The sequence below is a fragment of the Pleuronectes platessa genome, chromosome 7 (genome assembly GCF_947347685.1).
Source record: "Pleuronectes platessa chromosome 7, fPlePla1.1, whole genome shotgun sequence".
NCBI classification, from domain to species: domain Eukaryota; kingdom Metazoa; phylum Chordata; class Actinopteri; order Pleuronectiformes; family Pleuronectidae; genus Pleuronectes; species Pleuronectes platessa.
In genome coordinates, this window is record NC_070632.1 from 23,872,174 (window position 1) to 23,891,676 (window position 19,503).

A 19,503-nucleotide genomic window follows, 5' to 3' on the forward strand; every position below is an offset into this window, starting at 1 on the left:
AGTTAAGAGGCAGTCAGTCACTGAGCGGCTGATCCACGTGAACGAGCTCTGATCTCACTGTGTCTCTCTGAGGGGGCGGGGGGCGGAGCCCACGGAGCGGTGTGCTATCTGGGAGGACACACACATACAGACACACACATTCGCCCGCTCCTGGTACTTCATGACGGCCTGATACGATGATGTTTAAAAAAAAAATTGTGACTGAGTCAGTTAATAACGCGTTTAACTGACAGCACTAGTTAATACTGTTAAAACTATAGTTTGATTTCATAATAATCTGAAGGATGAAGAAGATTTTTGGGTGGAATACAATTAAATGAAACCCTGACACATGATCAGGTTATCAGGTGGTTCAGGGTCACACTGGCTGCTGCGGGGATCAAAGTCACTACACTTTGATCCTCACAGCAGTAGGATGCTCATTATGTTTCTTTCAGCACCAAAACATTTTGTTTACACATTACCTAGATGCCCCTCTTTACTGAGGAAAGAGAAAAGGTTCGCTGGTCTCATCCCAATATACACACCACTGCTTTGTTCTCTGATTGATGCTAACATGAGCCACATACAGGTAGTTCTCTTGCATGTTACTGTTTCCATTTAATCTGCTGATGTGCCAAGACAAAATAAATCATTGTTTATGTTCTGCTCTACAGCGGTTGAATCACTTTGAGGCAGACATAGCTATGAGCAGAGGTTTTAAATAAATATAAAACCCTTGTAACCTCATTGTAATGGGGCCGGTCTTTCTCAGTTTCCCATTAAATCTTCCTCTTCTTGTAAACATATCACTGTGAGCGTGAGCGTTTTGTTGAAGAATCCAAGTCCCTCTCTGAGTGTTTAGAGATGCTTTGAGGTGAAGGTCGGGCAGACGAACAGAGAGAGAGACAGGCATATTGAAGGTTCAGGGCTGCTTTGTTTGAGACTGATGCAGCAGCTGAGGCTGGCACTCAGAGAACGGTGGGCAGGTAACTAACGGACATTTAGAAGTTGAATAGATGTTTATTTGACAACCTGCTCCAGTGCATACAACTGGTGCATGAGGTGTCTCATCTGTTTCTAAACACTGTTTTAATTTCTTCTTCTCAGTTTACTGAAATTCCCTACTGGGTTGGAGAAAAAAAACAATCCTGCTAACGATCCTCTGTGATCTGGTCTGATAAAAGTCTTTCACTGATCAAATAATTGTGTTTTTTTTTCACAGTGTAAATCAGCCTATGGGACTTTGCGTCATCATGCTGGTCCAGACTGAAATATGTGTTGCATTTCTTACATTTTTTGTAAATGTTGTGCTCCCTTGATGATGAACCCTACTGACTTTGTTTATCCTCTGACCTTAACTCTATCAACACCATCGATAAAATGGTTACTGGTTTTGCAATTAACCACAGTAAAATTCCTGTGGTTAGTATTACTGTGTGAAATTGAAATTATCTTTATAACTGCGGGGGGGGGGGATTACCCCACTGCCATATCTGCAGCTGATTGGCTGCAGGTATTGTTCAGCAGGAGTAAACAGAAGAAAAAGGCTGAACTGATCTAACGTATTGACTCTCTTAATGTTTGGCTGCGGCCCAAACTGGAGGGAACTGTAGACAGTCACATCCATTATTTAACAGCTTTCCCCCCCGAGACAGATCATTTGTTTCCAACTACAAACTCAGGTCACACATGAGTGCACACACACACACATACACTCGCACATGTTTGTTCAGCTCTCTTAGCAAGGACACTCATTGGCATAATATATTCCCTAGCCCCTTACCCTAACCCATTCAAACCAAATGCCTAACCCTAACCCTTAACCTAACCTGAACAGTTCTATTTGAAATCCAATTAGTCAGATAGCAACCACAAGAGTTATGTATATTTATATGATTTATTGAAATATAGGTATCGTCGGAACACCACAGAGGGAGTGCTGTTGTAAAACAGTCCTAAAAAAATTGGCGTCTGATTGTTCTGTTGTTGTTTTTTAAACCACCATCTCAAAACTTCTGGCTGGTTTACGCTATCAACTGTTGTTTCTTTTAGAATGGAGTTAAAAACCGTCTCGGGAAGATGCTAAATGTTGATGACATAATAAGGATATTCATTACACTATGATGTAATATTTACAATTTGCTTAGTGTCAGCTGATTTCAGCCATTACTCAGTTTGCTTCTCTTCTGCTCACTGTGATAAAATATACTGTATTTTACGACAACAAAATTCAAAAGCGGTTCCTGTTTTCAGACAATGGGACAAATATGAAGACGACAGTGACTACGTTTGTCAATTCATGAGCATAGAGAATTTCGTCTGTGGAGAGAAAAATCAACCTTACGCTTATGGGGCATTGTGGCAATTCAATTAGTTACAAACTGCATTTAAAAAACAGTGGGCGCTAAGTTGGCAACACTTCCTGTAAACGCTCCTCCTGATGATGTAATAGACATTGTTTGAGGCGGTGTATCTTGTAAGCAAAATAGACAATGAGGAAACTCCACCTCCGGGCCGACTGACCTGTGTAACTTGTACACTCATTCACGATTTTGTTTTAATTTGAATTTGACAACAACTTTTTTTATTCAGTTGGTAAGTTTTGTTTTTTCAGTGTTGGACTGGCCCTGCATCCAGCAAAAAATAACAAATATATCTTGAGGTGTCTTAATAGAGATGAATTTCTTGCAGCACCCTACAGTCATACTTTCATTTCAATCGAGCTCCTGGATTCTTTTTTCCCTGCCTTCATTCCTGCCTTGCATGCTTCACATTCAATCATCCTCTCAGTCGCTCTGCTTTCATGTTTCAGCCTCCTTTTAGGGTCGAGGGTTTGCTCTGCAAAGAATATACCGCTTTTGTTCGTTGCCATTTATAGTTAAAAAGAAAAGATGAGAGCGGCTGATCAATGAGGAAAACATCAACCCAGAGGCCTCTGTTCATCTGATGAGTTGAGTTTTCCACAGCCGCTGCTCCCCTGTGTTTCTGCTCCCAGCAGCGGTTTGAAGGGATTTTTAGGTGAAAAAAAACTTTCATTTGTTTAAAGCCTGCAGCGCTGTGACGAGGGGCTTTGATTTCCTCCTGGTGGTCTTAAAGTGGACTTCTGAGGTTTAACAGAGGATCTGCTGTGTATAAATCTAGTAGGATCACTTTCATGAATCACATCTGTTGTCCAAGCCTCATAAAGGTCAAACTCAAAGCCAGTTTGGAAATGTAGGCATTTGCTGCACCACAATCCACAACAGTGTTATAGCTGCAAAAAAAACACATATTTTTGGACAGAAGTTAAGAGACACATTTAGGCTGTTCTGTTAAAGAGAGCAGAAAGTACATAATTAATGAGGAAAAATTGGAAGTTTGATGGCTTATAGCCAAACAATGGCTAAAACAGGTATATACTTTAAAAAACCTTAGATGGATGCCTTTTTGTGATGATCATCAGTCATTGCCATTTGTTTTCGTAATATTGCAAATTTCCAAAATGGCAAAACAGTTGGCAATACGTCCGTATCATTTGTTTTACTGCATTCAGGAGGTTGTCATTTTAGATTGTTTGTCTCAAAGCATTGAAAACAGAAGCTGAAGTTCTTTTCCAAGTACCAGAGCCTATCACTAATCTAGTCGAGACCACATTGGAGTGAGGCATCATGGCAGGCTGGACAGTCTCCCTCCTTCTTTTCACAGTGGCCATGCAAGTCATCTTCAGGGCCTCAAGATGAACAAACCAACACTGGGCATTCCTCCACCTTTCAGGCCATACATGGTCATAATGACAAAACTGACCATAATTGCAGCATCCATACCCAGTTGAAGCAGAGACGCTAAACACGTACGTCACAGTATATGGTGAAAGTGCAGGAGCTCAGTCAGCAGGTTTCGAGGGAAAACATCTGGATCCAGTCCCACTCTGATGAACTGTCCATCTTCATTAACTTCCTCCCTACAAGATCGGTTTATTCTTAGGAAGAAGTCTCCTTTTTCTCCTCCAGGATCACTGACTAACGAGATATATTTTAGAAACACTCTAAAGGTAATAAATGCCCATAACCCACAATCCAGCTTTGTTTGTCTTAGCTTTCACAGAGTGGTGCTCTGTCCGTCAGGTCATATAAAGATCTCAGGTTTACTCGTCTGTCCTGAGAGGGCATCTCCAGCTGTCAGTGAAATACATGGGTATAAATTCATAAATAGAAACATGCAATCATTCATAATTTCCATATTAAACTGGTCACATGCTCATCATTAGACCACTTTGAATGTTTGGCTAATGGCTAATGAAAACTGCTTTTTGTTTAGTTAAGGTTAGACCATCAATTGTCAATTTAAATCATGTGTGTAACTGATTTTAACTGTGTTCTGCAGTTGTGTGATTGTTTTTTTATTGATTAATTTGTGTGTATGTATTCTGTAATACCTCTCAAGGCCACTGGCCTTGATTACATTTTAGTAAATGTAGAATGATCACCTTTATTACACTTTTACACTTTGACTTGGAGCTGAATGTTTACTGGTCACAGGAGATTTGAACTTGTGTTCTATGGTGCCCCTTCTTGACAGAACCAGAACTAGGAGGTTTGATGAAAGATATAACCGTGTAACGGGATTTGTACAGTAGCTGAAGTGGACATGTTATGACAGCAGCTCTGTGGCTCTTCTCTCTCGACTGCTGACAGATCAGCCCGGCGGTCAGACCTCTGAAGTGTAAAACACTCCAGCTGTTCAGACTCATTGTGTCCGGCACAGTGCTAATGACTTCCAGGGGTTTGTATCTGACCCCTCCTCAGCTGATACACAATGGGCTTAAAGGTGTTGCCTGTCAGACTCTACTATATTGACTATGGATTAATAATATACATACAAAATGATTGTGTCGTTTTGTTGATGGATATTGCGATTGCTATTTGAGTTAAATTTTTAGGACAAAATAAAAAAAATGTATTATCAATTTCACACAAAAAATATATAGATGATGATGGTGTGATTATTTTGTCACTGTAAGTCTGTATAGATCAACTATTTTCCCTTCTATCTGAGGAATATTAATCTAAGCGGGAATCTCTCCATATGCCCAAATGCTCGTGATAACCTCATGGTTCTTCAATTTCCGGTGTTCGGGAATGTCCGGTTGTTGAGTTTGGAAAATGGATCTCACATCTTAGCACCAACTGTAACACCACACCTGAGGTCCGCTGTGATCCTCCTCCTGATCCGATCTGTGCGACGATCATAGCGAACATTTAGGCTGAAAACATGGTGTAGATTAAGCCGTTTTGAGTCGAATTTGAATGACGGGGCTTAAGGACACTTTGATGACACCACAGGAGCAGTAAGGAGGCATATTATGTTTTCGTGTTGTTTATCAACAATATTACCCCCACTCAATGTTATTAGTATGACAATTCTGATATCGTATTAATAGGTTTGAATAAATTAGCTTCTCTATAAAAAAAGAGTTATTATAATTTTTTTTAACTACATTTATTGAGGTCCTACAAAGGTCTTAAAAAGCATTAAATTGGACTTTAAAAATGGTGCAAGAAACCTGTTGACCGTCACCAGTACTGAATGCCCTGTACGTACAACAACAACGTTTTAAACTGCGATACGGAGGCTTATCCTTATGTTTACAATACTGGGTTGTTGGTTTGAGAAGATCCACGGACCCAGAGCGGAATATCTTTGTTATGTTTGTTTTCGCCTTGATTTAACTGGATTGAACTGAATGGTGCTTTGCCTGTAGGGGAAATGGACTTTCCTAATACACAGATTGAACGCTGAATGCTGAGACTCTGGTTTAGAAAAAGGTCTCTTAAAATGACAATAGTATCGTTCAATGCCATTATTTCTGGGACAATATATTGTCTAACAAATGTTTATCCTGACAAGCCGAGAAAACCATTGGCCGCAATGATACAAGGAAGGAAATGACCTCACTGTCACTGGGAAATGTGTAGTTAAAGAGCTGAAACATGCCAGACAACGCTCATATGGTGCCACCAGAAATAAAAGCCCAGCCTGTCCACAGATGCCGTACTCCCTTCCAGTCTCTGCAGTTTGGCATTACGCAATCCCCCCCCACCTTTCTCAGACCCTGGTCCCCCCCTGGCATTAGGAGCGGAGGGGACACGGACTCGGGTGGATGTTGGGGGGGGCGGGGTGTCACACATTTTGGCGTGGGTTGCAGTTCTCACCCCCTACAGCCTGTGGACGTCCCGGCTCTCCCAAGGCTCGGCTAATCCTCTTATTCAGCGTCCGGCTGGAGGCAGCGGGACTCCCACAGACCGGAGCACCGAGCCGGCCACTCTCCACTGAATAAACACACTGACACAGTTGTGGTCTTTTTCTCTCCGTACAGACGTTGAGCAAGAGCTCCCCATAGAATGCATTCGAATCATTCACTCTTTTCCAGTAAAACATAAGCACGTACCACCACCCCTCACCACACCACGCCGCCTGAATTGTTAATTTGCTGCAATTTTCTCTCATACCTGCCTCTTGGCTTCTACAGTAACACTGAATTTTCCTCTTAAAATGCTTTTTTTACTTCTCAGCTACGAGGAAACACTCGTTCGGTTTTCTGCTTCTTTTACTTGCTTCCATTGCTGTTTGCTAGTTTACAGTAGATTTACAAACCAACCAACACGGCTACATATATAGACTAGTCAGCAATTACAGAAACTTCTCTTTGTTAATATCAACTATGTAGTGAAATTAGCAGCATGGTAAGTAAATGAAAGCAAATACATTAAACAACCATCAGCCTGCACAGTAGAACTGTGTTTTCAATCATGTTGTCAGCTACTCTTAAAGCACTGTTTACTATGTCAATTTTATTAAATTGCTCTATTTATGATTATAGCATGTCTTGATAAGATTGATTTTACCTTCAAATGCCCATCAGCACTGAGATTTATAGCAACATTATTATTCTTCAGAATATTGCTGACTTTCAATTCTAGATTTTTAAAAGTCACTTTTATGGAGTTAAACTTGAATTTTGCACATTCATTCCATGATGAATATGTAAATTTCAAAAATGTTAAGTTGTTTTCATGAGATATTATTATTAAAAAAAAAGGCTGTTTGAATAAAAAAAGGCAAGACTTTAAAACAGTGACATCGTTAAGAGCAATATTCAAATACAAAATACACAAAAGTAGATCATCAATACAAGAGGTAAGCGGGCCATCTTCATGAACTGGTAAGATATACAGTGGTCCAAAGTGGTGGACACACTATGATCATATCCATGTAGGAATCCTACCAGCATGGCTCAGAAATCTAAGCACATTATAAAAAAACAAACAAGAAAGCACAATGTAGCTGGTTGCTATAAAAAATGGATCAGCGGTTGAAGGGGCTCAGTTCAATAAATTATTATTGTGACTGTAATGAACACTACAGTCACCTGGGGCGTTTTGTTAGCACTTCCTGTCTACATACGGATATGTAACCGTTACAGACTGAGCAGGTGTTTTCTTTATCGTCACAGTCACAATAGCTTTTTAGCCCTACTCATGTGTCAGCCGTGTGGCCTGTAAGTGAAACCTGCAATGTTTGATGTGGTCGTGTCAGATGAGTCGTGTTTGTCCCGCAGCGGAGGGAGGATCTGACACACAGAGAAGAATCTGTCGAGTGAAACGGAAACGGCAACTGAAGTTTAATAGTTTTTTGTTCTTGCAAGATTTCCCTCATAATCAGCAAACAGCAGGAAACTATATTTGATCCAATAGTTGCACGTCCCTGAGGTGGCTCTGAGATTTTAATATAAAGTAGGATACAACCTAGACAATCATTAAGGGCCCAAGAAGGTGCAGTGTTTAATTTGGCATGATTTGAACTCGCGACATGTTAATATTTATAAACTTTTGAATCAACAAATGACCAATGCTCTGTAGCAGCAGCGGCTGGGACTCATCAACATAGACGTTGTTGATCAAAATAACGGTCATGTTTATGACAACAGTCACAACTGAATCTCCCGTTGAGGGTTCTGCGCAGTGAGTTGAGATTCGTTGAACTTTGATTAAAGATGTGAACAGCTGCCTGTGCAGCTTCAGGGTTCTGTGGACTGAGTCCTGCTGTAGCTCAATTACTGATGCTCCCTTCTACAGTTTCAGAAAGAGCAAACAGCCCATTTCAAAAAGGCAGGGTTATAACGGCCAATGCATCCATATGTTGGCGCTCTTAAAATCAAACGAGGGGGTAAAAAATGCACAGTAAAACCACCTGGTTGCTGTTTCAGTAGAAGAGTCCCCTGGAGTGCTCAGTTTACTGCCTCTCAAAGATGAGCTCAGATGGTAACTGTTAGAACCTAACACTGACAGACTGAAAGGGAGTTGAACTGCACCGGACTGAACACACTGACATATAAAAGACTGTACAGGTGTTATAATATCACGACTTAGAGTGAACCTTGAACTAAAACATCCTCACATTGAAAGAGTTTCCTTGTAAACTTCACACACACACTGACACACACACACACACACACACACACACACACACACACACACACACACACACACACACACACACACACACACACACAGTGTCGGGAGCAGCAGGTGTCTCATGTCAGAGCTGCTGTTTACACCATCTGCTTTCCTTTTCCACCTTAACAGAGACACAGCTCACAGCTTCCTGTCTGTCCTGACCCACCTGACTGAGGTCACAGAAGGAGAGTTCTCTGCTCAGTTTCACTTGCATGAACTATGCTGAGAACAAACTGGCATAGTGCTTGAATTTGAACATGCAACCTGGACTTGTGCCTCTGATGATATATGTGTTGTGCTGCGCGACTGACACTTAATGTCGAGAACCCTGAATCACCATAACATCTCCTCCAGTTTTATATCCTGTATCTTGTTTAAAGGGGGGAATTATGTACTGATGGTTGTGGAAGAGAGAGAGAGGAGTCTCGGGGAGGTGTCACCATAAACACTGCTGATCATCATTTCTAAGACAGGGAACGTAAATTTCCTGTCAGGCTTTCCCGTAAAAAGCTGGGATATTTTCCCTGGATCAAAGTGTTGGAGAGACAGATGAACGGCCTCCATCCCGAGGTGATAACGGTCTAAAGCTGCTACTTGAACTTCTCCCTTCTGACCTTTAAACTAGAGGTTCAGACCCTGCCACCGTGTTGGAGGTCAGTGATTAAGTGAAAGCAGTGGAGTGAATAACACCACCAGAGCGAGGCCACTGCAAAGACACTTCAGGACAGGAACAACCAACGGTCTAATTGTTTCTTTATTGCCGCTTTCTGAAGGGAACAAGCTGCTCCCGTCAGACAGGAGCTGTCACACAGCTGGAATGCATTGCATTAACTGGCATTCATTCTCTACTTGTGGTCATGCAATGATTCATGGGAAACTAGCAACGAGCGAGTTTCACCTCGTCGGGAGGTTTTATTCCACTTTGTATTTCTTCAGTCAGTCTTTTATCCTCGGAAACAGGAGTCTTCTCTGCTGGACTTTGATCACGTTTCTACATTTCAACCATCTTTAGTTTGAAGGATTAAACTCTGTACACTTAAGCAGAAATGAACTGGGTGACCGGCCCGTCCTGGGAGGTTCTGCTGGTCCACAAAAACAAGAGGAGCCTTTTTTCTCTCGAAGGAAAAACTCCAAACTTCAAAACTCAATGTGTCCCTGGCAAATCTCACACAATCCCCGAACAATGACAAGCTGTAGATTACAATAGGTAAAACTCACTGCTGCTGCTTCTTTCTTGTTACTGAGTTCTATATATGTAGATATGTTTATTTCTCTGTCTTTATTCAGGCCTCGTTGTGGATGCTTTAGATTTACTTCATTAAGAGGCCCCTATGTGGGTGCATGAACCAGGTTAGAGTAACCACCTGCACTCTCAAAGAAGTAAAGCTGGAGAGCAGGAGTTCTGTCCAATCAACAAATATTTGAGTGCAGAGCAAATCTAAGCACAAGCAGGGGTATTTGAGTGCGAGTTCAGGGTTTTGAGTAAAAGCATTACTAAATCTGAAGTCCCTCAAACTGAACGAACACACTCTTGAATAAAGACAGGGAGAAAAAAAAGAATCTATGAAGCATGAAAGAACAACAGGTAGACAATAAGCTGAAGTCACTGAATAGTGAAAACCTGAAAAGGGCACAAAGTTAAGATATAACCATCATATTGTGGTTTATTTCATCCAAATACAGTAAAGGTTCATAAATGTAATGAGGATTTATAGTTCGGTGCATTGGACTGACAACAGGAACCTACAAACCAAAAAAGTTTGGTCTCGTTTGCCATCACATTCAAGCCACATAATGTCCTTGTTTTAAATTGCAAGATCTAAGTAGGTTCATTCTAAAAAGTGTTGAACACGTTGTGTTTCTTAACGAGTGGAAGTTGACTGACCTCAATGCATAACAATGCTGGGGAGTGCACCCTTGTAATATCCAATCACAAACTGCAAAACTTGATTGTTCTTTACAAGGCAACAAAATACTTGATATGGTTTGGGTCCAATCTCAAAGTCCATTTAATGGTTTTATTTATATTTCTACATTCAGGCCATATTGCACTATTTCCTGTTTGGAAAACCATGAGTAACGTCACTCCATGTCCTCTCACTGCTGAAGATCGACTGTTCAATTAGATCAACACTTTCAATTCAATTGTGATCTCCTCTTAACTTATACACGTTACATTTAAAGCAGCTACTTTGGTCTTGACGTTCTTAGATTACTATCAGCGTGTCTGGAATTCACCTGCTTTGCATGCGTATGAACATCTTCACAAAGTGGAGCTGAACCGAAGTCGTTTCCTGCAGACGACCTCTTCCCTCTGCAGACTGTCAAACGTGTAATCCTGGATTAGACCGCTATCATCCCGAGTTTAGAGGGAATAAACGCAGCACAGCAGGATGCCTCATCTCCTAATTTACCAAAGACTAATACTTAACAGACCACATACAGGTGGGGTCATGAGATCAAATATGGAAATGAGGCTGCAAACACTGTCTGACACTTTAATTGTCTTGGTTTGAAGTTAGTTGCACAGACAAGATTACAAATTCATGGAGAAGATCCATGTTTTACTTCTTCTTGTGTGGTTTATGTTTGAATCTGTCTTTGCTCATGTGCTCTGCTGCATGGAACATCTATTGCACTTCTCTCAGTCCTGAGAGAGGAAGCAGTCTTTACAACTCTCCTGAAGTTTCTGAGTTTTCTTTCCCTGTTAAAAGTGTTTTGAGCCCGACGGAGGGGTGGTCAAGTGTTGTGTTGCTTTTGGCCTAAATGTCCTTCTGTGATCCTTACTAAAGACAAAACAACACAACAACAATAATGAGTGAATTTTCACTTTGGGGTGAACTATCCCTTTAATATCACTGCATCCTGGTTTCTAGTGAAAGTTCTGACCAGAGGCTTTGATTTGTGTCTTTCTGCTGCTTTGAAGCTGCTTTTAGATATTTTTATTATTCATAACTCCAATTTTACAAAGTGGACTTCTTCTCTAAAGCATTGAGTGACTCCAGAGGGAGCTGTGTGAAGTCTGGTAAATTGTCAGTGACTACAAGTTTGAAAAGCAACGAATCCGAGGGTGTTCATTTAGAAAGAAGTGAGCCGACCAGACCTCTGTCTATGGTCCTCCCTATTCAGTAGTCAATAAGTGGAGGGCCTTGACTGAACTGGTGCTCTGTAAGTGTGTGACTATTGATGCAATGGAAGTTATTGTTTTCATGGCTGTGTAAATCTACTGTATGTTGTGGTATATTGTTAGTATATTGGTCATATTCCCTTGTCAAAGTCACTCAAACTTGTTTGTTTTAATTTGACTGAGTGGAACATTAAACTGTAACGTGACCAGATTCCAAAACAAATGCACATTCTGTCTGGACCAAGGTTTTTACCTAAGGTGAGAGTGGAAACACTAGCGACTTTGTACACAGACGTGCCAAAATCAATGAAAATTGGGTTGGTTGATGGAAGACAACATCTACCAAAGATAAGGTTGATTTACTATTTACTATAGGTCTTCAAGGGTTGTTATAGGGTGGAAACCTTTGGTTGTCACCTCTGCCTGTTGAGCATGTCTTTGGAGAAATTCCACCTTTCATATTCAGTATTGTTGCAGCTTTCAAACACACACCTCATTACGTCACTTTATTCCCTCTTAGTGTCACATGACCTCTGCTCTGTGTCTCTCAGGCTGGGCCCTCAGCGCTCTGTAATGGTTATTAGGTGTTGTTCTCTTATGGCTCCACTTCATTAACGTGACAGCTGCCGGTACAGCCGATCGGGTTAATGATGTCACCTCCCGATGGGCTCTTATTATATACGAGAGCCGGAGTGGTCCGAGTTTGTTGGCAAAGTCCAGAGGAAGTACTGTAAGTGAGGTATGGAGGGATGATGATGATCAGTGAGATGTGTGCTGTGTGCTGTGGACAAGGAATCAGTCTTGTAGACTGATCACTTTCTTAGCAACGCTAGTGCTGATGCACAATACCAGCAATGGGAGACTACAGTCTCTTTACATTCCATTTTTTGTTGTGGATTAGGCAGACTAGATGCTGACAATTGGAGATGGTGCCAGTGTCGACTGAAAGCTGTCTGTCAGCGTCTCGCTCGCTACCCCTGCCTTCCATTTGCTGCTGGGATGTAACTACTCCTTTATGATCGCCAAGCTTGACTGAACATCCAGTCTTCTTGTGAGGTTTTAGGGCTGTCAAAAGTAGACAGGAAACTGGGAAAGCTAGCCGGTGGGCTGGTAGCTCAAGGCTTTCCCTCCCGCCTTCTTAATGACAGCGTCTTGAACAAACTGTGTTCTTTCGGCCTCCTCCTCCTGACAGCTGTTTGTGGGCCTAGACCAGTCAGCACCGCCTTACCTAGCTGTACTTCTTCATGTTCACTCTCCAGCTATAGAGAGCTGAGGTCAGCTGCTCCTGGATTTGCCTAAAACAAGGCTCTGCCCCCTCCCTCGCAAGGTTCAAATCATTGTTGAAGACACATCTCTTCTATATGGATTTCTTTTTTGAGTTGAGAACGTTTTTATCACAGCGGATTTAATTTAATTAAATATATATTTATTTTTTATCATTGGTATTTTGACTTGTTGCTTTTTTTCTTGTTTTACCTTTTACTTTGTGAAGCACTTTGGTCAACCAAGTGGTTTTAAATGCATTTTATTGACATCAACTTTTATTTTTTACACAGCAGTCACAAAGTTGAAGTTGGTCTCATTGGTCACCATAATCCCAACCCCCCCAGACTTTGATGTAAACCGATCTTGGTTCTAAACCACCAAAGTGTTGATGTCGCTCTCCAGGCAGGTTTTCTGGATGAGAGTCGTTCCCTCAACTCTCATAGGCAAAGAGCTGGTTCAAGATGGGCTAGTGGCTTTGAACCGGCCATCACACTGTGTCTGCAGGAAAGGGTTATGCGAGGGTTCTCAGTCATCTTGGATATGTAGAAATGCCTTTGACATTACAGATATTCTATGTTTTTTAGAGAATATACTTTTTAGCCCAGATATGGACCAATTGGTGCAGAAGGGACCGAATGGTACAAAAGGCGTGAAATGCCAGCTCATCACGTCCCGATGAGGGAGGGAGCATTTATTAAGCAACAGAGATTTGAAAACCTAAGGGTGCTTCTATTATATTTCGAGCAGCTATAAAAACTCATCATGGCAAACAAGGTCACTTTTATAGAGACTTTTATAGTGACTCACTGACCCTCACTAGCTCGATGTTTTATTGTTTGAGTGGAACAGAGCCTGTGGCAGTTTTCAGCTGCACGACATCTGAAAGTGTCTGTTGCAGCTTGTGGTTTTGTTTGGCAGCTGTTCATTCAAACCTCTGCAATAACTTTGTGTGAGGCAGCAAATCAAATATAACCTACTAAAGTCCAACGGGACTAATATATATGTCAGCTCAGAACATTTGTCTCGTAACATGTCTTCTGTAAAACATTTACAACCTCACAACTGAAGTTATACTTGAAGTACATGGACTGAGTCATTGCTGCTTGTATTAAGAGAGAAAGAAACACTGAGGAGTAGCTGAACTTGATTCCTTTATTGACTTTATTTAACCCTTTCTTTAATTTATGTCATATTTTAGGCTTTTGCATATTTCAAACAAGCTTTGGGAGTCCTGTCACTATTTAATGAGCCAAATATCTTCTTATGTGAGATTGTAAGAACCGAAATATTTTGTTTTTGCTGCAGTGACCATGTTTTCAGAATTCGCCGGATTCAGCAGAAAAAAACTGTTTATATATGAAGTCAACATGCAACATGACAGATAATCTCTTATTTCTTATTGTTTAAATGAGCCTCTCTCTCTCTCTCTCTCTTTCTTACAGCTAAAGGATATGCTTACAGAAATCAACGCAAGTTCTCAGAAGACATCGACTGGTCATACGCAGGTGAGCAAAGTTTATCAAAAGCTGTGCATGCAGCACTTTCCCTCCCTCTGCTTGTTGAAGTGGAATAATAAGCTGACAGTCACTGGTCAGGAGGTTTTTCTGAGGAGCGCGGCAGTGGCTTTACCAGGGTTCAGTGTTTGTTTTGTGATAGTTCTGCGTGCCACTCTGTAAAAACACCTCCTCTCACTCAACACCTGATAGAGTCTGTGGGTGTGTCACAGTAAGCAAAAGTAGAATGTTGTTCCATTGTGTCTAGCCCAGTTAGCGGCCAGCTACTCACTATAAATAGATTCTGCATGTGAATATCAGTTGTTAATGAACTTGGAGTTTCTCCTTGTTTGTTAACCAAGACTAAGAAAACCAGATGTCAGGTGATCTAGTGGTCTACAAATTCCATGAAAACACCAGAACCAAAAGTCAGTATGTTTCAAATATTTTATAACAAATTTATTACAGGTCATGTTACAGTTTTTTTGAATTGCTAAAACGCATTTCCTGCAACTTCCTCTCGAAATAGTAAACACAAACCCCCAAATTCAAGCTACACTCAAAACTTTTTACTTGCATAATAAAACTATTGATTCAAAACTATTTATCTTTACTGTTCGATCCACAATATTTATCTTCTCAGTTCAACAATATGTTCTGCAAATATGAATATTTCCTTATATAAAAGTACTCCTGTGTACCCAAAACAAACAAAGTACTACACAGTCGGAAGCTGTGCATTTTCTGCTCCTACAAACATTTTAGTATAAAACCCTTTTTTTAATACAAATTAACAAATTAATTTTGAAACTGATACAGGAATTGCTGCAATCATTCATGTTGGTGACATAAATTGAACAGATAAACATTACAACTCAGGTGATAGATAATATTCTTTGTCTATTCTGCTGTGAACCACAGTGTTTATCTGTCCATGTAACAAACGTATTTCCACACAAACACTTCCCACGTCCGGCATTTCACTTTCTGAATCCATTCATCCCTTCTAATGGGGCTTTGATTGTTATCGACAGACCAGAAGATGCGCATATTCATACTGTAGAGTCCTGATATTAGTTTAGTACATTATCCGACGAAGGAAAGGCAGCAGATAAACTAGCAGCTCCTCTGCCAGTAGCAGACATGCTGCCTGTGTTAACAGACACACAGCTGATCTGCAGAGCGAGTGCAGCCTGTGAGTCCAGAGAGTGGATCGACGGGTTGGTGACCACTGTTGTAGATTATCTGAAACATTGATGATGTTTAGTGTTGTATGGTCATAAAGTAACACGAATGGACATGTGAGTGTTAAATATTTAAACCTTTGGGGCCTGTGTGTGTCAGTCTGGGTCAAAGTGCACTACACTGCTAAATGTGTTTTTGTGAATGACCAGTGTTTACAGTTTTGCCAACTATGTTGTTGATTCGATAAAGTTACTTTGCCAGTTTTTGTTTAGAAAATGGAGTTTAAGTGTTTTGGCAATTAAGAAAAACTCTAACAACATATACCATTTGCATGCTTTGAGTTTGGCCTCAATATGAATTAAACATTTTTCAATTTCGAAATGGAATATTCTGTTATAATTCTGCCTCACGTGGCCTCTTACATGTATATGGTTATACTCTTTGGGAGATATTTATAAAGCGTATAAAAAAAACTCAGGGTCACAAAGTTTTGAATTACCACAATTATGGTCATCTGGATCACATAAAGATGCCAGGCACTCTTAAATATGTGTTGCACATGTCTGGAAAGTAATCAAGTGTTTTCGGGGCTGACACTGCTGTTGTTTAAATATTGAAATGCAACAAGAAGAATGTTGTGGGCATTTAAGAAAACAGCAGTGATTAAAAAAAGAATTCCTCTGGACCACTTCAGTGAGAGGACTCTAACACATAGTTAACAATGTGAAATGTTCTTTTCATTGAGACTTCACAGAGTATGTTTCCGTTTTTGCTTGAGGGGTTGTCGTCAGATTTGGTGCAAACTTTCACTTTGACTCAATTGCAATTTCAACAGTTAACCATCTACTCAAAAGGAGCGTAGTACCTGTATAAAGGATATTCTTAAAACCTGCTCTGTCATTCCACATCTTCTTAATCATTCTTAAAACGTTCAGAGGTTCAGATTCCATATTTATTAATCCAATTTTAATTATTTAGCATTCCAGGCTGAATTTTTGTATATTTGTATGCCTAAATATTATATAGTGTCAGTTTGGAGCTACAACAGCAGGACACAGTGTCCTCTGTGTTGTACACTGACATGATGTGGAAACTAATTCTCACTATATAGTGGCTGAAGTGGAAAGTGGATATAAATATTTAGAGTTCAAGAGGTACATTTACATTTACGATCAGGGTTTCATGTGACAGCGGCTTCATAATATGTTCTAAACCTCCCTCTTTGGAATGGGCTGTTCCCTTGTCCTGTGTTTATGCTCTGAAACTATTATTCAATTATCCCTTGTCAATAGTGAGTCCTCCTCAAACAGTTCTACAATATACTCTCACTTTTTAATGTTTGTGTGCTGGAAGTTGCGTGTAGAGCTTTTTATAAACAGTCCATGGCGCAGAGTGAAGTTTAAAAACTTTGTATTCATCCTATATCTTGTTTATCTGCAGTGAAGATTTAAGAGTGAATTTGCTTTGTTACTGTTCACACTTGTGACTGATAATTAAGTTTTAATAATAATTTACTGATCTGCATGTGCTCCACATCTCACAGTAGATATCCTGAAATGTGTGTGTGTGTGTGTGTGTGTGTGTGTGGTGTGTGGTGTGCGGTGTGTGGTGTGCGGTGTGTGTGTGTGTGTGTGTGTGTGTGTGTGTGTGTGTGTGTGTGTGTGTGTGTGTGTGTGTGTGTGTGTGTGTGTGTGTGTGTGTGTGTGTGTGTGTGTGTGTGTGTGTGTGTGTGTGTGTGTGTGTGTGTGTGTGTGTGTGTGTGTGTGTGTGTGTGTGTGTGTGTGTGTGTGTGTGTGTGTGTGTTCCTTATTGACACGGTAACATCCACCCTGACCCAGAAGCCTCTCTGACCTGGTTGGGCTCTTTGTCCTCTGGAGGAAGAAGCCTCTAACAACCAATCAACAGGGAGGATGGAAGGGTGTGTGGGTCATGTGACCGCTGATGCACCTGCTCACGAACACAAACACCAGCTGGTTGAAACAACACTACAACAGATAATTAGCACGACTGAAGTAGCTGCAAACATCTGCAGGAACACAGGGAGAGGTCATTAGTATGAATGTGGCTTGTTTCCTGTTGAAGAGAAGGAATCTGGATTTTAGATTTTTAAATTTTTTGTGGCTAAGGTAAGTTTGTTGGTAATGCATTTCATAACTGAAATTGAATTTGAACTAGGTTGCCTACATGCGATTCTCACAGTTACTGAGGGCCCTAAACAGAGCAGATACATCTGCCAACACTCATTAATACTAGCCCTCTAAATATGCCTGATGTTTTTCATCAAGAACCATGAATTATTCCCTGAGAGATCAATGAAAATGTTGAAAAATGCCGGTCTTTATAAATTCCAGAATTTGCGTGATCCTGCTAAACAACAAACAAACATATGCAGACTAACACATAACCTCATTAGCGGAGGTAATAGTATGTAATAAAAACAGGCATTACAACTGTCACGGAATCATTGTCGGTCTTGAATAAAGGCGCAGTTTTTTTCAAGATTTAACGGCTCCAAAACACAACCCATAATTTAGACATCCTGCTCATTGTTGAGATGTAGTGGGAAAATGTACTCATCTATTCGGGAACAGGTTTTAATGAGCAAATTATAATAATTGCGATGATGAGGCAGGGGTACAAGGGTAGGGCTTCACCTTCCCAGACTTTTACTTTAATCTTATCAGACAACTTAAAATAAATTGACTTTGAACACACAGACACAAGAGCTACAGTAGATATTATCCATGACTGGGTGTGTATCCAACAAACAAATAACAGAGGCTCAGTATGACTGCTTACAGATTCCATCAGAAACAGGTAGTTATTAGTTTTTAATCAAACAGACTCTCAGAGCCTGAATTTTGGAAATAATGGATTCCAGGAAGTGGAATGGAATGGACAAAGGCATCAGCAAATGAAATGTAATGTAATGAAAATAGAGTACATCAGGTTGGGACATCTTGGTTTGGCTGCTATTAACTAGTGACACAGTGAACCAAACAGACAACAGCTTCTAACTGTGTCTCATCTCTTGAATGTAACCGTCGGTATCAGAGATATTGAGTGACGATAAGAACACATGTAGTCCTCCTACTGCAGGTGCAGCAGCAGCAGAATATGTGAACAGAACATTGACTTTTACTTTTTGATTGCAGCCCACCTCACAGTTTTCTCCAATAAAAGTGAAACAATAAGCCTGAGGCTCAAATCAGTTTGACGTGAATGTGAACTGCTGGATTTAATCTGGTTGTTTCAGATCGAGGCGCAGCTGAAACACTCACGAATGGATGAACATCTTTGTGAGGGATAATTTGTATTTCTGGCTGTACCACTTCCCTTAGTGTATTTGTGTCATTCATCATGTCAGGCTTTTCTCTGTGACTGAAAGGAAAGAGGAAACCTGATGCTGAACCCTTTCTGTGAGCCACAGTTGGTAGTGGAACGCTGCAGGCTGTGTTTCAGAGAAAGTCTGCTGGCACATTGAAAAATCCTGCACTTTGACCTCAGAGGAGAAAATGTGAGCTGATATTAGTTCTAAAGCTCGAGTGCAGCAGAACAGCTGGAGGTTATTACCTTGTTAGCTCAAAACTAGCTCTCCGAGAGAAGCACCTGTGAGCACTCATTGCATTATGGTCGGAGTGAGAAGTCTGCAGTTTGTCAGTCTGAACAACCAATCAAGGCACAGTGTGATTATTTCATAGAATGTATTCTATTGAGTGCTGGTTTCGCTGTTGTCCCCAATTTATCTGCTTAATCAACAAACCTCTGTCTCTGTGTGTATGTGGACATAAACATTCACAGGTGCTGCCTTCCGTCAATGCAATGGTTTATTTCAAGCTTGATTGAAATTTTATTTTGAAAAGTTGTGAACTGTGGTCTGAATATTGTTTCAGGTGCCTAACAGACCTCGGAAATACCAACCTGCAATGTATGAAACAGATTAGTGTTTTTTTTG

The 19,503-nt window shown here is 40.7% G+C and overlaps 1 protein-coding gene across 3 annotated transcripts in view; it reads left to right on the plus strand.

Annotated features, from left to right (window-relative positions):
• ptprz1a (protein tyrosine phosphatase receptor type Z1a) overlaps positions 1–19,503 on the plus strand; it is a 91,532-nt gene that overhangs the window by 16,918 nt on the left and 55,111 nt on the right. For all 3 annotated transcript variants that reach the window (XM_053427370.1, XM_053427371.1, XM_053427372.1), the window contains exon 2: positions 14,313–14,375. In XM_053427370.1, coding sequence (XP_053283345.1) covers positions 14,313–14,375 — 63 coding nt within the window. The remainder of the gene's footprint in view (positions 1–14,312; positions 14,376–19,503) is intronic.